Here is a 16,182-nt window from a genome sequence, read left to right on the forward strand (position 1 = left end):
GATGAAGAACCAGTGAGGGTTTTTTATTCATTATTATCTGTAATATGATCAAATCAACCTTTTGCTTTTTACTTGGAAGGTTGTTTCATTTCAATCCCAATCAGTAACAGTAACCAACAAGCCCTGCATATGCTGTCTCTCTCTTTCTGTGTCTTTCTCAGCACCTTGACATCTGATTTCCTGTTGTTGTTTGTTTACCTTAGAGAACCATGACCTTAAGCATGAAACATTAAACATCGGATCTTATTTGGAAGAGAAAGAAAAGGATGTTATGGTTGTTGTGGGCGGTTGAAGCAGGATACGACATTAACTAATTAGCAGTGTGCAGCGCTCTAATGAATGTAACCACACAGACTGCTGGCATTCACCTGGTTCGTGCAGGGGGCAGGCAGGTCGGAGGAAGTCTGGGTCCCATGGTGTTCACCATCGCATCAAACAAGGCTTAGCCGGGCTCATTCACATCCGTGTATAAACATTGCTTTTAGTCCTTTTTACAACAGGAACCATGAGCGCTATAGCTTTGAATAAACACTGTACCTTTTGTAATTACATTTGCTGTAAAATTGAAGTTAGCCCTAACCCCATCAAGACCCCCTCTGCTCTGCAGGGGAAACAAGGTTAATGACTCCACCGTCTCTGCTCCTCCCAGGATTTGCTCCGCTATTGTTAAACCTGGCTGTGCTGGAGAAGTGCGCGCCGTCTGCGTTGGAGCACACTGTGGGAACGTTCATCAGCGGGCTGATGAAGAGCATCCTGTGTTTATGTGACTGACTGTGTCTAATCTGCACAGACTGTGCAGCCATCATGATGTTATCTTATTAAAACAGGCAGGTTATGTGTAATATTCAGGTCAAAGGTCAAATCTGCCTCTGCCCCCCTCTTCTCTCTCTCTTTTTTTGCTTTTATCTATCTTGATGATTGTCCAGCCCCCTTTCTCTCCTCTAGTTTCATGTCCAACTCTCTCCGTCTCTGCTTTGATATTGGTTGCCTTTTCATGGGAAATCAGTATTTTGACTGTGAACTCATCACGCTGCTGTAACTAGCACAGCAGGAAACACACTGCAGAGCTATGACTTGGCAAGAAGTACTGTGTGTGTGTGTGTGAGTGGTCAGGGCCAAGAAAGAAATGGGATGAGTGTTTAATTGAGCCACTACTATATCAGTCTAAATACAAAGTCAATATTGATCTGTCTGAGCTGGAAAAGGGGAATGGATGAAAGCCAGTGAAGAAGTGCAGAGGGAGAAGAACCGTCAGCTGCCTTGACGTAAATAATACAGAAACTCATAGATGAACAAGACAGAAAGGATGGTGCTGCCCCTTGGCTCTGCACTTTACCTCTCTGTGCCAAAATGTACAGAAATTGAAGAAGAGGTGAGTTATTTGCTTGATTGGTTGTGCTAAACTCTTTAATTTTTAAAGAGGGACAGCATATTTATGCACCTTATCCAGTATTTAAAGGTGATTAGTTCAGGAGATAGAAATGATTAGATTTTTGATGTTAATTTTAAACATTTTAAAAGAAGCAGCGAATAAATCCTTTGTGTGACATCAACTAAATATCAATCACATCCTTGCGTTGATTTTCCAAAGCGCTTCTCTTGGAACAGTCACGTGACAGGAGCTGGACGAGGTGATCCGCAGCTTGTATCCGGTCACCGTCGCCCCAGTGTATCACTTAAAGGTAACCTTTGAGAGACCTTTTGATCGAAGCCTCTGGGATGTGCTCGCGATCTGGTTACGGCTGGTTCCACCTTAAATGAAGCAGCCTGCAGCACTGAGTCCATGTTCCCAAAATATCCGGATGAAAGATAAACCGTCCCCTCTCCCCTCCCTCCCCTCCCTCCCCTTGTCATTTTCTCTGTCTGCAGTGCTCCCACACTCTTTCCTTAATCCCCCCCCTGCACCCCCCTTTCCTTCTCCCCCCTCATTTTTTTCGAGTGTTGTCTCCTCCCATCCCCTAATCTCCCCCTTCATATCATCTGCTTCATTTCTCCTCCTCTCCTGTGTTCCGCTCCCTCCACCCACGGCTGACTCCCCTCCTCTTTCTCCTCCCTCTCTCCTCCTCCCGTTCTCCCTCTCGCCTCCCTCCCCTGCTCTCTCCCCTCCTCCACCTTTCCCCTCCCCTCTGTCATTAGCTGGTATATAAGAGCATTGCATCCCTCTCCACCTCTCTCACACACACACAGTGTGTTTGCTGGGAAGGGGACAGTCCAGGGGAAACTAGGGATTACATTGTCTACCTGTCTGTGAAGGAAATATTTTTCCTCTCTGGAATTTCCATTAAAGAGGTACAGCCTTTCCATTCACATCATCATGGCACTAGATAGGAAATGTGCTGCAATTATACGAATATTAGCTGTGTAACTGTCCTCTGGTGAGGCTCTCCTGGGGGGTTTTCTAAGTGTTTAATGCTGCTGAACTGGTATTGTAAGATAGAATTATTACTTCATTTTGCATGTGTGTGTTTATATTTTCATCTGTTTATGAGTGTGCAGTCAGGTGAATGAAATTTTGCTAATTTTCTAAGTTCTCGACCATGAAATTATGTTAAATATTCACTATTTTGGTCTGTTTGCTTTAAGTGGCTGTTTTTGATAGTACAGATATTTTTCACTTCTCGTCTCCTTCCTTTGCATTGTCCCCTGGACCCCTCTTGTCCCCTGTTTTGAACATCCCCTACACTTAATTCTTCTTCCCACTTTCTTTTGTATTACGTAGCCATACGATAACAAATTGAACGTGTGCTTTTCTTTCATTATCTTCCCTCAGATCTTGGAGCAACATCTTGAAGGGAGCACCTCTGACCAACCGTTCCTCCCCATCGTCAGCACCCAGCGACATCATTACCATCACCTGATCTGCAACGTAGTCTTTTCTGGCCATCTGCGTCGTCACTTGTCAGACACATTGACACATTTGTCATCATCCAGGAGACCATGAGCAGCACCTACAGCGCCACTCTCTTAGGCCCTGCCCCCTGGGGCTTCAGGCTGCAGGGCGGGAAGGACTTCAACATGCCCCTCACCATCTCCAGGGTAAGACACACACACACACACACACACACACGTGAACACACTGTGAAAGACAGACTGTGTCTCGTGCATGTCTGTGGAGCCCTCCTCTGCTGCTCTTATTGAGGTTTCTTACATTTTTTCTCAATCAAAGGGCTTTTTTGAGGGAAGTTTTTCCCTTGTCTGAGTCAAGCGCATAAGGATAGAGGGTGTCGTATGCTGAACAGCTTGTAAAGCCCCTTCAGGTCAATTTTGATTTGTGATGTGAGGCTCTACATATTTAAGAAACACGCCTATTTTCACTCTTGCATACTTTGTAGTATTATCTATTATCCAATAAAAGCACATGTCCCTGTTTTATCTCCATGCACACATACATTCGTTCATCTCTGTGCAGCTATAGAATGGCATCCCAGCAGTGCCTTATGTCTGATAAGTGATTAAAAAGATGAAAACTGTTTTCCGCACTCACTTCCTTCCCCGCATCCACCTCTCCATCCAGCGTCTCCTTGACTCAACCCCTACCGCCACGCTTGTGATAGCTCAGCTGAATTATATGCCATCTGTCATGTATTGACCACACAGGAAACCTTTTCTCACTCTCTGTGCATTCCACTTCACTGTCTGTGGCGAAAGTGCAGCAATGAAAGGTCTGGCACGAGGATCTTGGCTTCGTTCCCTCTGCTCGAACAAGTAACTTGATGGTCCCTTGGTTTCAATGCTTTTCGGGATCTAAGCCTAACATTACCTCTTGTTGCCCTCACAGTCTCACGCGTCAAAGTTCACGCAAACGCAGTGTGTTTCCCTCACGGCTTTAACTGTGGTACGATCCTGTAACATGATAGATTCTTTACTACGTGTGCTCGAGCTTCTGTTCTGTTCTGCTTGGACAGTGCAGCTTCACTGACGCATGCACACATGCACACATGCACACATGCAGCACGTTCATGTCCACACATACACAAATCACCAACACTGGCAGCGGGCAAACTTAAGTCAACATGAGACTGATGATGAATGGCTTGCCAGGTCCTGTGCCAATCCCCCTTGGGGCCGCTTTGGGTTGCCATGTTTGTGTTATTACTCTGGATGTGATACTTTTCCCACTAACTGAAGCCATGTGAATTTTTACCACAGTTGCGTGTTCGTGTGTGTGTTTGCGTCTGGGAGTGTGTGCAAGGACTCATAATGATGGAAGCCGCTATCTGAGTAACTGAGAGAAATGACAGAGAGAAGGCAGAAATAGAAAAAGAAGGCGAGACAAGGTAATATTATACAAAAGCAATTCTATATTCACAATGACTTTTGACATGTGGATGCTGTCACATCTGAAATAACAAATTACGAGAAAAATATTCCGCTTTGCAAAAAAAAAAGTCAAAAGAAATCATGCGGATACAAAGAAATAAGAGGATAAATGGAAATAAACGGTGATGTTGATGTTGGTCAGTGATGGTTTTCTTATTCCCAGAGAAGCTGGCAGTAACTAAGCTATAATTGTCTCAACAGCTCAGTCTGACCTTTACTGCAGTATCACAATGACAGTTATATGGTTTGAGGTTTCAAGACGTTGGCAGGAGTGCGATTAAGTCCTGGTGCAGTTTTGGGTGCTGCTGATATAGTAAATGTTTGTTAGGTCTGCTTAAGAGCATGACGTGCACAGTAAGTGGATAATATGACTTTGTATGGTTTTGGCTAATTCCAGATTAGGGTCAGGTCACATTTAAATTATTTACATGAGATATCAAAGTGAAGTGAAAATCAGTCAAAGTGAAAGATACGGAAGCCCTGAAAGGCAAGGTGAAATTTGTTTGTTTTGTTTTGTTTTTTTTGTCTTTTTTTTCAGCAATGTCAGTCAAAAGTTGAATAATCTTAGATTTCTATTTTTGTGTAACAGTATAGTGGTCAGTGAGTGTCTTCTTCACCGTGTGTTAACATTGTGAACAAAAACCTGAATGAAACCAACACAGAAATGCTGCCCTCGTCATCATCGGCCCAGCTTACATCCCATCCCATTGGCCCACAGTTCTGAATACCTCACTTGCTCACACCTTGTTTTGAATGTAGAAGACTCAACATACCATTGATTGTGTGCTTTGGTTTAAAAAAAAGGCAAATTTAAAGCGTCATGTGGCAGTTTCTACAGCATTTTCTCGAAAGTTTTTTTAAATAAAGCAAGGATATTGTAAATGAGCACATCAGTGCTCTGGTGAAGGGCAGCCATTATTTACCTTCGAGAGACATGTCGATTAGCGGAGGACAGGGAGAGGAGGAGAGCGGGAGCATGTGACTGAATGAAAGGTGATACTGATATGCATGAATCAATCTGCACACTGTTTACAGAGACTGAAGGGTGGCTTTGGGGCTGATGACAGCCAGTCTGTAAGACACAAACGCACCACTTCACTCCGCAGGTAGTCTATCCAGATCTGCCCCTCTGCCCCCTCATTCTTATCATACTTCCTATTTGTTTTTCTCCCTCTCGCTCTGTATCTTCCGCTCTGTTCCGTTTATCTTTGGCTCTTGGATCTTACGTAAGACGTGACTCACCCCTCAAAAACAATACAGTTCAGTCTGGATGCAAGAATCAAACCAAACCCTAATCTTATCCGACCTATTAAATCCAGTTTATGGTGATGAAGGGCAGCGCTTCTGACCACTAATCACACACATTGCCTGCACATACGCTCACACACAATAGACACACACATACACACACACACAGACAAATTCCCCTCTGCCAACCTAACCATGGAGTTGGTTCTAAGAAGGAACCACAGAGTGGGGGTTATTAGGGAACGCAGCACCGCTGCCAAACCACACTCGCCCTGACAGCAGCTGCTGCTAAGCTCCATTCCTACGTGAATATACTGTGTGTTTCGTTCATGGCACAAGTCGTGGCGACGGTATTATCACATTGTGCTGCATCACAGGGTCGAGGGGTTCTACTGTACGTCCCGAGCTGTCTGCCCAGCCGCCGCTGCCTTTGCAAATTGTTCTCACCACTTCTTTCTCTTTGTGTTTTTACGGTGCAGTTTTATAACAGCGAGATTGACGGTGCTGCTTCTCAAAGTGCCAATGAAACGTTTTACAACGGCATTCCAGTTTGACGTAGTCCATAAAAGGAGATAGTCGGAGAAGAAAGGGAGAGATTTAAGCATAAGCTGACAGCGTGACATGCGGGGGTTGCTACATTATCCTCAGATATATTTATTGATTACCTGCTGGAACCTATCCTGCATTAATTCGGTAGGGTTTTCCCAAACAATTCTATAATCCACAGCAGCAAAAATGCATGCTGATGCTCTTATTTATAGTGGATTTCAGTAAGAACTCAGGTAAGAGTCTTCCTCAGGAACGAGTGGGTGTTGAAAGGCTTTAAGAAAGTATTGCAAGTGTAAGATTTAGCTACAGGATTGTCTTTACAAGCACTAGATTACCTTAATACCTTTAAGTGAAGCCATTTAATGGATATGCTTCTGAAATAGCCTGCAGGAGCACCCTAGTTACCGTTAATCCTCATTCAATTATTGCGAAATCCATCGCTTTGTTTTACAAATCAAAGGCTTTTCAAGAGCGAGGGCCTTCACGTGGAGAGACAGAAAATACCCGCCTGCCATTCACGGTTAAATTTACAACACAGTGAATCAATATTTAAACCTCTGCGAGGGCAGCCCATTTGCAGGATCCGCAGCTAAAATAATTTAAGGGAAGGCAGCCCGGGGGGAGCATGTGCATTAAGCTTCCGAGAATAGATGCATCGTGTCACGGGTCAGCTTCCGCGACCACGCCCTCTCATGAAAAACTGGTCTGTACCCCTGTTTTAAGAGCTAATGGGCCTAGAATTAGTGCTGACCAGAGTGCATCCTGGGCGTTTCAGAGACTCCAGGTACAAACAACATAGACCATTCAGATTTGATGTTATCAAAGGATGCAAATCCATTTATTTCTCTTGTTTAATATAAATAAATATATGTATGTTTAGATGCATTTCACTGTACTTTGCATTGTTTTCAATGCTTATTCTATTATAAAGCATCTAAATGTCATCATTGAATAAATCCTTCCTCTAGAGCTCTGTATAGAAATGCCCGTTGAGATAAAAACAGGTTTTTAGGAATTAATAATCACACATGTTGGTGTTCGAGATGACTGGACAGCTAATCTATATTAAAACCTTTTCATGGAAGAATGCGGTTCCTGGAACTGCATCAGTGGCGGTTGCCTCCAGCCTCCTGCCTCCCCGGAGGTGCTTTTCAACAGGCGATGATAACACCTGACCACAGTGATGGGTCTATTTAAAAAGACCGCACAGTTTTCTGCCTCCCTCCCTCTCCCTCGCCTCTGTTTCTCGCTCTTACGCTCACGTTGCATCACGGACCAGGTCTCAAACCTGAACTTTATGCCTCGACCTTCCACACCAGACTACCAGAGCCAGTCAACATCTCCTCCATGTGACTTAATAATACTTGAATCGATCTTCATCAAACAAGTCTCATGCTTCCTGATGGGTCTATCTTAGTGAAATAGTGCCAGAGCCAGAATCAACAGCTTATCGTTTCCTGTCCCACAAATCAGTCTGTCAGTGCTTGTGTGTGCGTGCTTGTCGGGGCAGACTTGTTGTATTTGGATAATGTAACAGACTAGACTTTTCTGCGTCCGCAGCCCTCATTTATCTTCCAGTGCTTAAAATTTGAGAGACTTGACGTTGCATTTTAAGATTTGGCGTTCAGATCTTGTGGCTTTCTGTGTTGTCGCTATTCTTTTATTTATGAGCACTTGTCGGCTTGGTTTGTGCCATTATGCCAGTGATGAATCGAGAGAAAAGAAGGGGATTATTTTTTGGAAATATTCCCATCCCTCCATGCGGCACGTTGACAGTTATGTGTTCCTACCGATGACCTCACTGAAGCATTTCTGTCTTCGCCGGTAATGGACGGGCTAATCCTTTGTAAAAAGCCCTCAATGCCACGCATGCCAATACAGGAACCGTGCTGAAATGAAAATGAAACCTTGAATGCCTCAGCAGTCAAAAACACTTACAGTTTTTCATGCTGGGTCATATTTGTTTCAGTAGTATTGAGTTAGATCTTACAGTAGTTGAGGGCCAGCTTCAATGATTCATGTTAGCTAGAGACCAAACCTTATGAAAGGTTTTAAGGACATAATGCTGAGATATAAAAGACCCTGAAAAAGACAAGAAAAAAAAACAACATACCTGCGCAATTCATCTCCTTCTTAACTGGAGCAGCACGCGATCTTGAGGATTTCAGTGTAAGTGGAATGAACAGAACACATTTGAGGCCAGAAAACTTTTATAACCCTGGCAGACAGCGCGGCCAGGTCACAACATGTGCTGCACTGAATTCACAATGACCAGACTTGAATGCTCTATTGTTTAATGCAGCTATAATGTATTTTCCACAGTAGCCGTCTCCTCTGTCTTCCTCTCGGGGTGCCGGCCTCACGGCTGGTATCATGTTTATTCATAATAGTATCGATTGACTGCGAAGACTGATAGAAATAAAACTTTATTGGCTGTGGGTAAGGAGTTCAATAGAAGGAAAAGGAATCTGTTGGTGCAACAGCCGTGGCTGCACTCTTTCCTCTTCGATTTGTAGTATTTGCTGTTGATGCTCTGTTTTGATACTGTGCAGTGGACTCCAGACCCTCTCATGCCTACTGGAAGAATAGCAGACATAATCAGTAATGGCAACATTGAAACCAGAGCGAATTTCAAGCTTTAACTAACATTTACAAATGTTTTTTTTGGTGGTTTTACTCCTGAGAATTGCAGTTTATTGTTGTTTACAGAAGATGCTCAGAAGCTGGTCAATTTAAATAAATTATAAATATCAAATAAAAAGCATGAGTTAGTTATCTCATCAACTGTCTTTCTAAGTCAGACATAACACTGCATGTGCTGCTGTGTTTGCAATGAGGTTTCTCTCTAAATATGTAATTTCACAGTATGACTGTGACCAGAAACCCCTTCATACTCTTATTAAACTTTTAAAACTTTTATTCCCAGTGTCGCTGGATGAATTTCTCACCCTCTGAGCTGCAAATCTGCTTGATTAAAAGCATACCCAGTAACAACACCCACAACATTTCTTCAGAATATAGGAAAATAATTGTTGCTCTAACTCATTTTTATGCTTTTTGGCCCGGTTTCTCTTTTCGGATGTTGACTATAGCGTCCCAATTAGGACATACCATAAACAAGCTGAACATGATATAACCTGTAACTTAAAACCGCCATTCTGGATTAATTACAGCCTCTGTAAGTGTGTGCCACCGATGACGCACAGGCTTACTGTGCCTTCATACGGGCTAGGAACAATCCAGTCTTGTGTTCACATGGCTGTGGTCCTAAACGTGTGTTCACCAGCCTGCCAATGCGAAGTCCCCCAGCACCATGACAATCACATCATTGAATCTGGCTGTGAAAGCTGGCTTGTTCGCTTCCAGTTCAGCAGAGTGCGGTCAGCTTTTACAACACGAAGTAACGTCGCGTGGATTTGTTGATGCGGATCCTGTGTGTATTTCTGTTTTTGTACTTTTACAGCACAGCCCTGTGCCACAGCTATGACCCCTCACTCCATTTCCATGCAAAGGACAAATCCAACCTTCAGCCCTTGAATAGCGTGAAGCTCATAAAAATGACATGTTTAATGATTTCCAGCAGGTTTTTGCAGGTTTGTTGTGACACAGTGTCACAGCTTATTTTGTTGGTGTGTATGCTTTTTCTTGACCTGCCTTCACTGCTGCTGCTGCTTATACAGTTGGTGATGTGTTGTGTTTCCCAAAATGACTTGTAGGCATACCCTGCTTTTCTTAACCTGAGGTTTTCACTCTTTGACACTATAAATTCTTGCAATTTGTCACCATTTCACAGATCCACACTTCCACCAGACTTTCACTCTACAGGTGGCAGTAAAACGCCCAGAAATGCAGCAACATCTCAGCAAAATCAGAGAAGAGAAACACTGCTGGGAAGTAAACATGGATGTATACAAGGCAGATTTTCTCCAAAAAACTGGCTCTGAAAAGGTTTTTTTATGAGGAAGGTAATGCAGTCAACACATTTGTTGGGCCTCCGGCAGGCACACGATGTGTTTTGGTGAGTAACGATGAATGTAAACAGAAAGTTTCTTAAGATGAAAACTCCACAGGGCACCTTTAAGCATTTTACTCTCTGCTTCGGGTTTATTGCATACATTGTATAATCTTTATTTGACAACTCATCCATGGGATTAAGAACAGACACAATACAGTGACTTTGCAGCACTCTGTTGGATCTTTATCAACCATTGCTTTGAAAACTCATATGAGAGGAATCATCTGGTTTCTACTCTTTTGTGGATATAATAATATCAGGAGAAAGCAGCTGAATCTTAATAATGCTTATCATCTTGTATCAGACGCTCGACTGGGGAGGCTGCTTGTGTGTGCAAAGCTTTATGTCTAACGTCTGCAGCGTGTGTTTGCGGCTTTTGGCTGCAGTGAGCGATCTGTGGGAGCTCAATCCGATATAGCCTTTTCTTATTAGCGTCTCTTGCATTAACATAGAAGTCAGGCGGTGGTTATTAGACACTGGTGCACACGCAGCTTCAGGGGGGGAAGAAACCTTCAGATGCTTTCATTAAATTCAAAGTATGTGTGTGCCAGCACAGGGGTGTGCATGCATGGGTACGCATGCACATGTGCAAACACACGAAATGCATATACTGTTACAGGAATGTTCAATCATTTGCAGAGATCCACTAGTGGGCGGAGGCCCTTTAAAACCCCGCTGTATAACGTTATATTGATTCCAACTCCCAGCTGGAGCGGTGCTTTTTCTATACCAGTCTGCACTGTATGCTTTTCTTCATTCTCTGCTTCATATTGTCGCATCATCCACATCATACTGATGCTGTAAACCCCTTTCAGGCTTGTCTGTTGATACAACTTCCCTGCAGTAAAGTGCATTGTGTGTTTCTATATGTCGGTCACGTAGTGGGCTTTGGATTCTTTCATCTAATCATCATTTTCAAGAAATTGACTTTTAACCCTCCTGCAATCGGTCTGCCGGCACCAGACCGCAGCCAAAGGATGGAAGTGAAATGCACTCTTTGTAGCAGCTTGAATATAGCTGTGGATTTTGTCAGATGAACATTAGACCCCCGTCCCAGGTGTTTCCATGATGCTGCTGACATAACTTCACTTCATACAGGAACATAAATTGTAAATGAAGTGCTGCCTAACGCAGTTTACTACGTGTTACTGATGGATCACACAGCTAGGTGATGTCTGCCTCTGCTTCTGTCTCCCTTTTCTCTGCTGGCTTTTTCCTTCTCTCTACCTCCCTGGTAAGTCTCACTCGCTCTTACATTTCTTCCACTCCGTCTCAAAGCCTTCAAACTCCGTCTGTGTTGTTATTTTGCTGTTTGCTTCGTTGCTAAGAGATCAGAGCACCGTAGCTGTTTATATCGATGCTGTGGTTACAAGAGCCGGCCAGTAATCAGTAATGGTTTTGATTGATTAAAATTATATTGACAGAAAAATATGAATCAAGATTTCTTTCACCATTTTTCCCTATTGAAATTTTATGTTGCCTCATGGGATTCAAATATATACGGACGTTTCTTGTCATATAGGATCCTACTCAGAGATAACCGGGTGACCGGTCCTGCTGCAACATCTAAGTGAAATAAATATTACTGAAGGCCGACATATGGAAGCAGCTTTCATAGATGTTTGAGGTACCAGAAACAATCTAGGTATTTGTGTCTTCTGCACTCAGTATTTCAATCACAGCGTGATGTGAACCATCTGCCTGTCATCTCTGTCACTCCTCGCGCTGAATGCAGCCATTGTTCAAAGCACTCAAAGTGGTCAGTGTATGTTCAAACCAGACAATGTTTCAGCACTCCAGCAAGCCTTTATTACTGTGCGTTTGAACCGGATTTTTTTTTTGTCAAAGCACTTAAATCAGACAGCGAATGTGTTGAAAGCTGACGTTGCTGGAAGCGTAATGGCAAGTTCATCTGCGAAGGCTTTAACACGCTGCATGTGTTCCTCTCATTCTTTTGAATAAGTGTCGACACGAGCATTGACCCTTTCACTTTTGAATGAATATATAATAAGGCAGGGGAAATTTTGCACAAAGGTAGCGGATGGTGAAAATAGCGAATGTCAAATATGATCAGCGTTCATAAATTGTCACATTAAGTCAAAGCTGCATAAAGCATTGATATGTTTTTGCCACTTGCTACATCCTGAAAAAACACTTTCAGTATCTCTTTAACACAGTATATAATGGTTAGCTTGTTAAAACACATCTAGCAGACACAGAGCAATGTAAGCAATCATTTAGAGCTGCAAGAGAGAGCATCAGCGTCGTTTCAGCAAGTGTTCAAAAACCCCTGCAAAGGAGGAAGTAGTGTGATGTTGCTATTCATCCACAAGGTCCACGACAAAACGCTGGACTGTATCACAGAAGACCGCTGGTCACTGACTGACAGTCAGCGCCGTTCTGTTTAACCGTGAACGCAGCCGCTCTGTAACTCCAACAACATGGTTATTATTGTGACCATGATGATGAAGATCCTCTTAACAAAGTAGTCGTTTTAAACCGAACCAAGATGTTTTTCCAACCTTAAGTGCATATTTTAATCCAAACCAGGGTCTTTCCCTGAACCTAATCAAGTTGAGCCATTGTGGTGTCTCATCATGAAACAGACTTATTTGGTTTTGGAAGTCAAAGGCAAACAGTGTTGCCCTGCCAATAGGGGAAATGCCCCATGTTTTGTGTTAAAGGGAAATTACAAATAACGTATGTTGCAATATGATTCAGAGGACTTGTTTGTTTCTGGCCTCCTGATGAATGTTGCTTTGCAGAAAACAGCGGCTTGCTGCTGGTGAATGAGAGTTGGGTGGTGGTTCTCTGTAACTGTATTTTGATGAGAAACACCTTTTACACAAGATGTAGGCATTTCATCCAACGCTGATGTAAAAATCAGATCTTAGCAGTGGACTTGGTGTCTGCTCATAATTTTCTGACAAGGATTTGAAAGCTTCTGTGGCCTCTGTTCTCATTGGTGGTTCAGACTGTGAGATCAGCGTGTCCCAGTGTGACAGGTCTTTCTGATTCTTATTCACAATTATAAAATTCCCAAACTTTTCTTGTCTGTCTCAGCTGTGTTGCTCTTGGGATGTTTGTATTGTTCGCTCATCAAAGTGCAGATTCCCAGATGGTTATTAGCAGGAGCGTAGCACAGAATTCTGGACCCTGTGCGTAGGCGTCCTTTGTGGGCCCCTCCCCAAATCTATGGCTATTCTTTCTAGGATCTTTGTGGGCCCTCCACTCATGAGAGTCCCCTTTTACCCTCCCCATCTGACGCCCGGGGTTATTAATATAAGTCATGGTCGAGTGTTAACGGACGTCTCTGCACATTTGGAGCTGAGCTCAGAGAGCGTGCTTTCTGAACCAGCATGAACATACAGACATGCACTGTGTGTGTGTGTGTGTGTGCGTGTAAGCGTGTGAGCGTATATGTGCGAGTTTCCGTCTCCAGTGGAAATGTGCGTAGTGTTAAAGCTGCTGTTTTCTGTCGTGACCGAGGCTACAGAGCCATAAATCAAATACCCTGGGAAAGTTGAAGTGCTTGGCTGGTTGCATCGATGGATTATTTCGATTTCTGTTTCTGATTTTCTCGATGATTTTTAGCTCTTTGATATGAAAATTGAAACTACTTTAGAGCTCTGAGATCTTTTTAATCATAGTGATTGAAAACAAATGTTTGCTTTAGGAAGCAGATTCCCCACCAGCACGAACAACCTTTTTAGACCGTTAAGACATGCAGATTAAATGCTTAGAAGGCGAATTAAAAATCACTTTACTCTCTGCTTGTTGTTTGAAGGTCTTGTGAGTTGGGGTGAGTGCGTCTGTATGTGGAGAGGGAGAAGCAGCCGTTGTGTGTTGTGTAGGATGCAGGAGCAGGGCATTAATTGGGGGAAAACATATAACTGAACATTTTGCGGTGAGCATTTGGTCCATGACAGTGCCAGAGTGGTTAGCATGAACACACCCACTGAAATGGGTCAAAATGCACACAGAAAAAAGGGCCCACAGATTCAAAGTGCCCACTAGCAGTTTCTTCTTCTTCTTCTTCTTCTTCTTCTTCTTCTTCTTCTTCTTCTTCTTCTTCTTCTTCTTCTTTTCTCTCCCTTCCTTTCCATCCATGCAGTTTTAATCAGTGTCAGGTCGATCGCTCATTACTCTCTTCCCCCTGCCCTCTGCTGTTGTGAGTGGTGGTGAGTGATGTTGCGTGTGTTAGGCTAATATGACTATAAAAGGTTGGGGCCGCTGAGCCTTAACACTAATCCGGGTGCAGAGCCTCTTTTATTAGCCCTGCCTGTGTCTGTCTGTCGTTGTGTGTGTGTGCATGTGAGACAAAGATAGAGGCAGAGGAAACAGACGCACAGGGGATGTAACGCACCGTCTAAACCCACATTACACTCTCATCCTTGACTGTCGTTTCTAATTCAGCAGACAGACATTTTCTTATGGAAGCACCAGATTCACTTGAAGTGATAGATGGGTAAGAGTAAGAGGCACGTCAAAGCTAGGACAGGCACAAAAGTGGTCTGTGGGCATGTGTGTGTGTTCAGTGAAGAGGTGTGTGTGTGTGTGTGGTCCTTTTTCATCTTGTCAAAAGAAACAAATGACCTCACTCCCCTTTGGACACAGCTGGACCTTCTGCGTGACCAAGAATGGTCAGAGTCACAGCTGCAGGGTGTTTTTGTTTTGTAGGGACTTTAACAATAGATAAGTCCCATTTCATTAACAGTAGAACAAACACACAAAACCTAATAGTTTATCTGTTTGCTTACGCTTTGGACATTGTATTGGGCAAATAATAATATGGTATAAAAATCTGTAATGATACTTTCTCTTTAGATACAGCGCTGTGACGTCATGGGAAAAAAGACCAGAGATCCAGGGTGAAACATCCTACGCACATTTCCAAATTTGTCACCGTCCTCCCGCAGCCTGCTGATAAGAATGGCTCTGGTTTATACATGACACATGCTGCCACAATGAATTGCCCTGACAATGAGTTAGAGACAGTAATAAAAACTCCCCATGAACAGATCTAATACAGTATTTCAGCTCAGTTTTCAGTGTCCTCGCATCAGTGAGGACATCATATATTAAAAATAATCTGTGTCACCTGCAGAAACGTCCTTGCTTCAACTTTACCAAGAAGGAAGCAGGCCTGTTTTTTCACCACAAAAATATAGAACACGTAATTACACATTTAATCTAATTGGATTTTACTCTGGTGTGGACTCAGGCCCGCTTGTGTGCCTGTTAAGTGCTTAGTTGCCTCGCAACGGTTCTCCAACACTTGTTTACAAAATATGCTGAAATAGATGGACAACAGCAGCAGTTACGGGTGTGGAAAATGTTACAGTTGTTCCTCCAGCATAATTGTAATTATATATTTAACATTGCTGTCAAGAACAGAATAAGTGCAGTAAGGCATTTGTGCATGTTGAAGCCATGTTGAGCAGCAGGGCTGGTATTAAAGACCAAGCCTGCTGTTCAACATGAGTTCTTTTGTGTGGCTTGAATCTGTTTCAAATTAACCAGCTTCCCCCAGAGTGGAAGTGCAGCAATTAAACTTTGTTTAGATGCAGATATTTAAAGCATACCTCGAAAATCATGTAAGACACTGAGGGCCAGAGACGAGAGAAATGGAGAGTGTGGATATTTTTTGATGCGTACAAACTCGGAGATGTCTGGCTTGTAATTGTTGTTTCCTCAGAGCCAATAAAGCTGGAATGTGTCTACACCATGTAGCGTCCCATTAGCTATTTGTCACCTTTTTAACTGCATTTTGTACGGCGCATAATGGCATAATTGCTTTTTACTGGGACTAGATTCACTCTACTTGATCTTTATTGTAACAGTAAAATGTGTCATGATAATTTTTTTTTTTTGCTTACAGAAACAGACATTAAAAAACGCACAGCTCGTAGTCACACTGCTGCTGTTGCTGCTCTAACCTTTAAATAATGTGCTGCATTACCAGTTTGCTGCATGTCAACTTCTATAAGTCACGAGCTTGGCTGCATACGTTTTGATCTAGTTTCATTTTCAGTATTTGTTAAACCAAA

General features: G+C 43.0%; 1 protein-coding gene across 3 annotated transcripts in view; it reads left to right on the forward strand.

Moving 5' to 3' along the window:
• The first annotated feature begins 2,178 nt into the window (after positions 1–2,178).
• pdlim5a (PDZ and LIM domain 5a) overlaps positions 2,179–16,182 on the forward strand; it is a 59,572-nt gene continuing 45,568 nt past the window's right edge. For 2 of the 3 annotated variants that reach the window (XM_041937416.1, XM_041937418.1), the window contains exons 1-2: positions 2,179–2,289; positions 2,771–3,036. In XM_041937416.1, the coding sequence (XP_041793350.1) occupies positions 2,938–3,036 (99 nt within the window). In that variant the 5' untranslated portion in view covers positions 2,179–2,289; positions 2,771–2,937. Of the gene's footprint in view, positions 2,290–2,770; positions 3,037–8,169; positions 8,287–16,182 lie in introns of those variants that run through there. The other variant, XM_041937417.1, reaches the window with a different exon arrangement.

The sequence above is a fragment of the Chelmon rostratus genome, chromosome 5, assembly GCF_017976325.1.
Source record: "Chelmon rostratus isolate fCheRos1 chromosome 5, fCheRos1.pri, whole genome shotgun sequence".
Classification (NCBI taxonomy): Eukaryota; Metazoa; Chordata; class Actinopteri; order Chaetodontiformes; family Chaetodontidae; genus Chelmon; species Chelmon rostratus.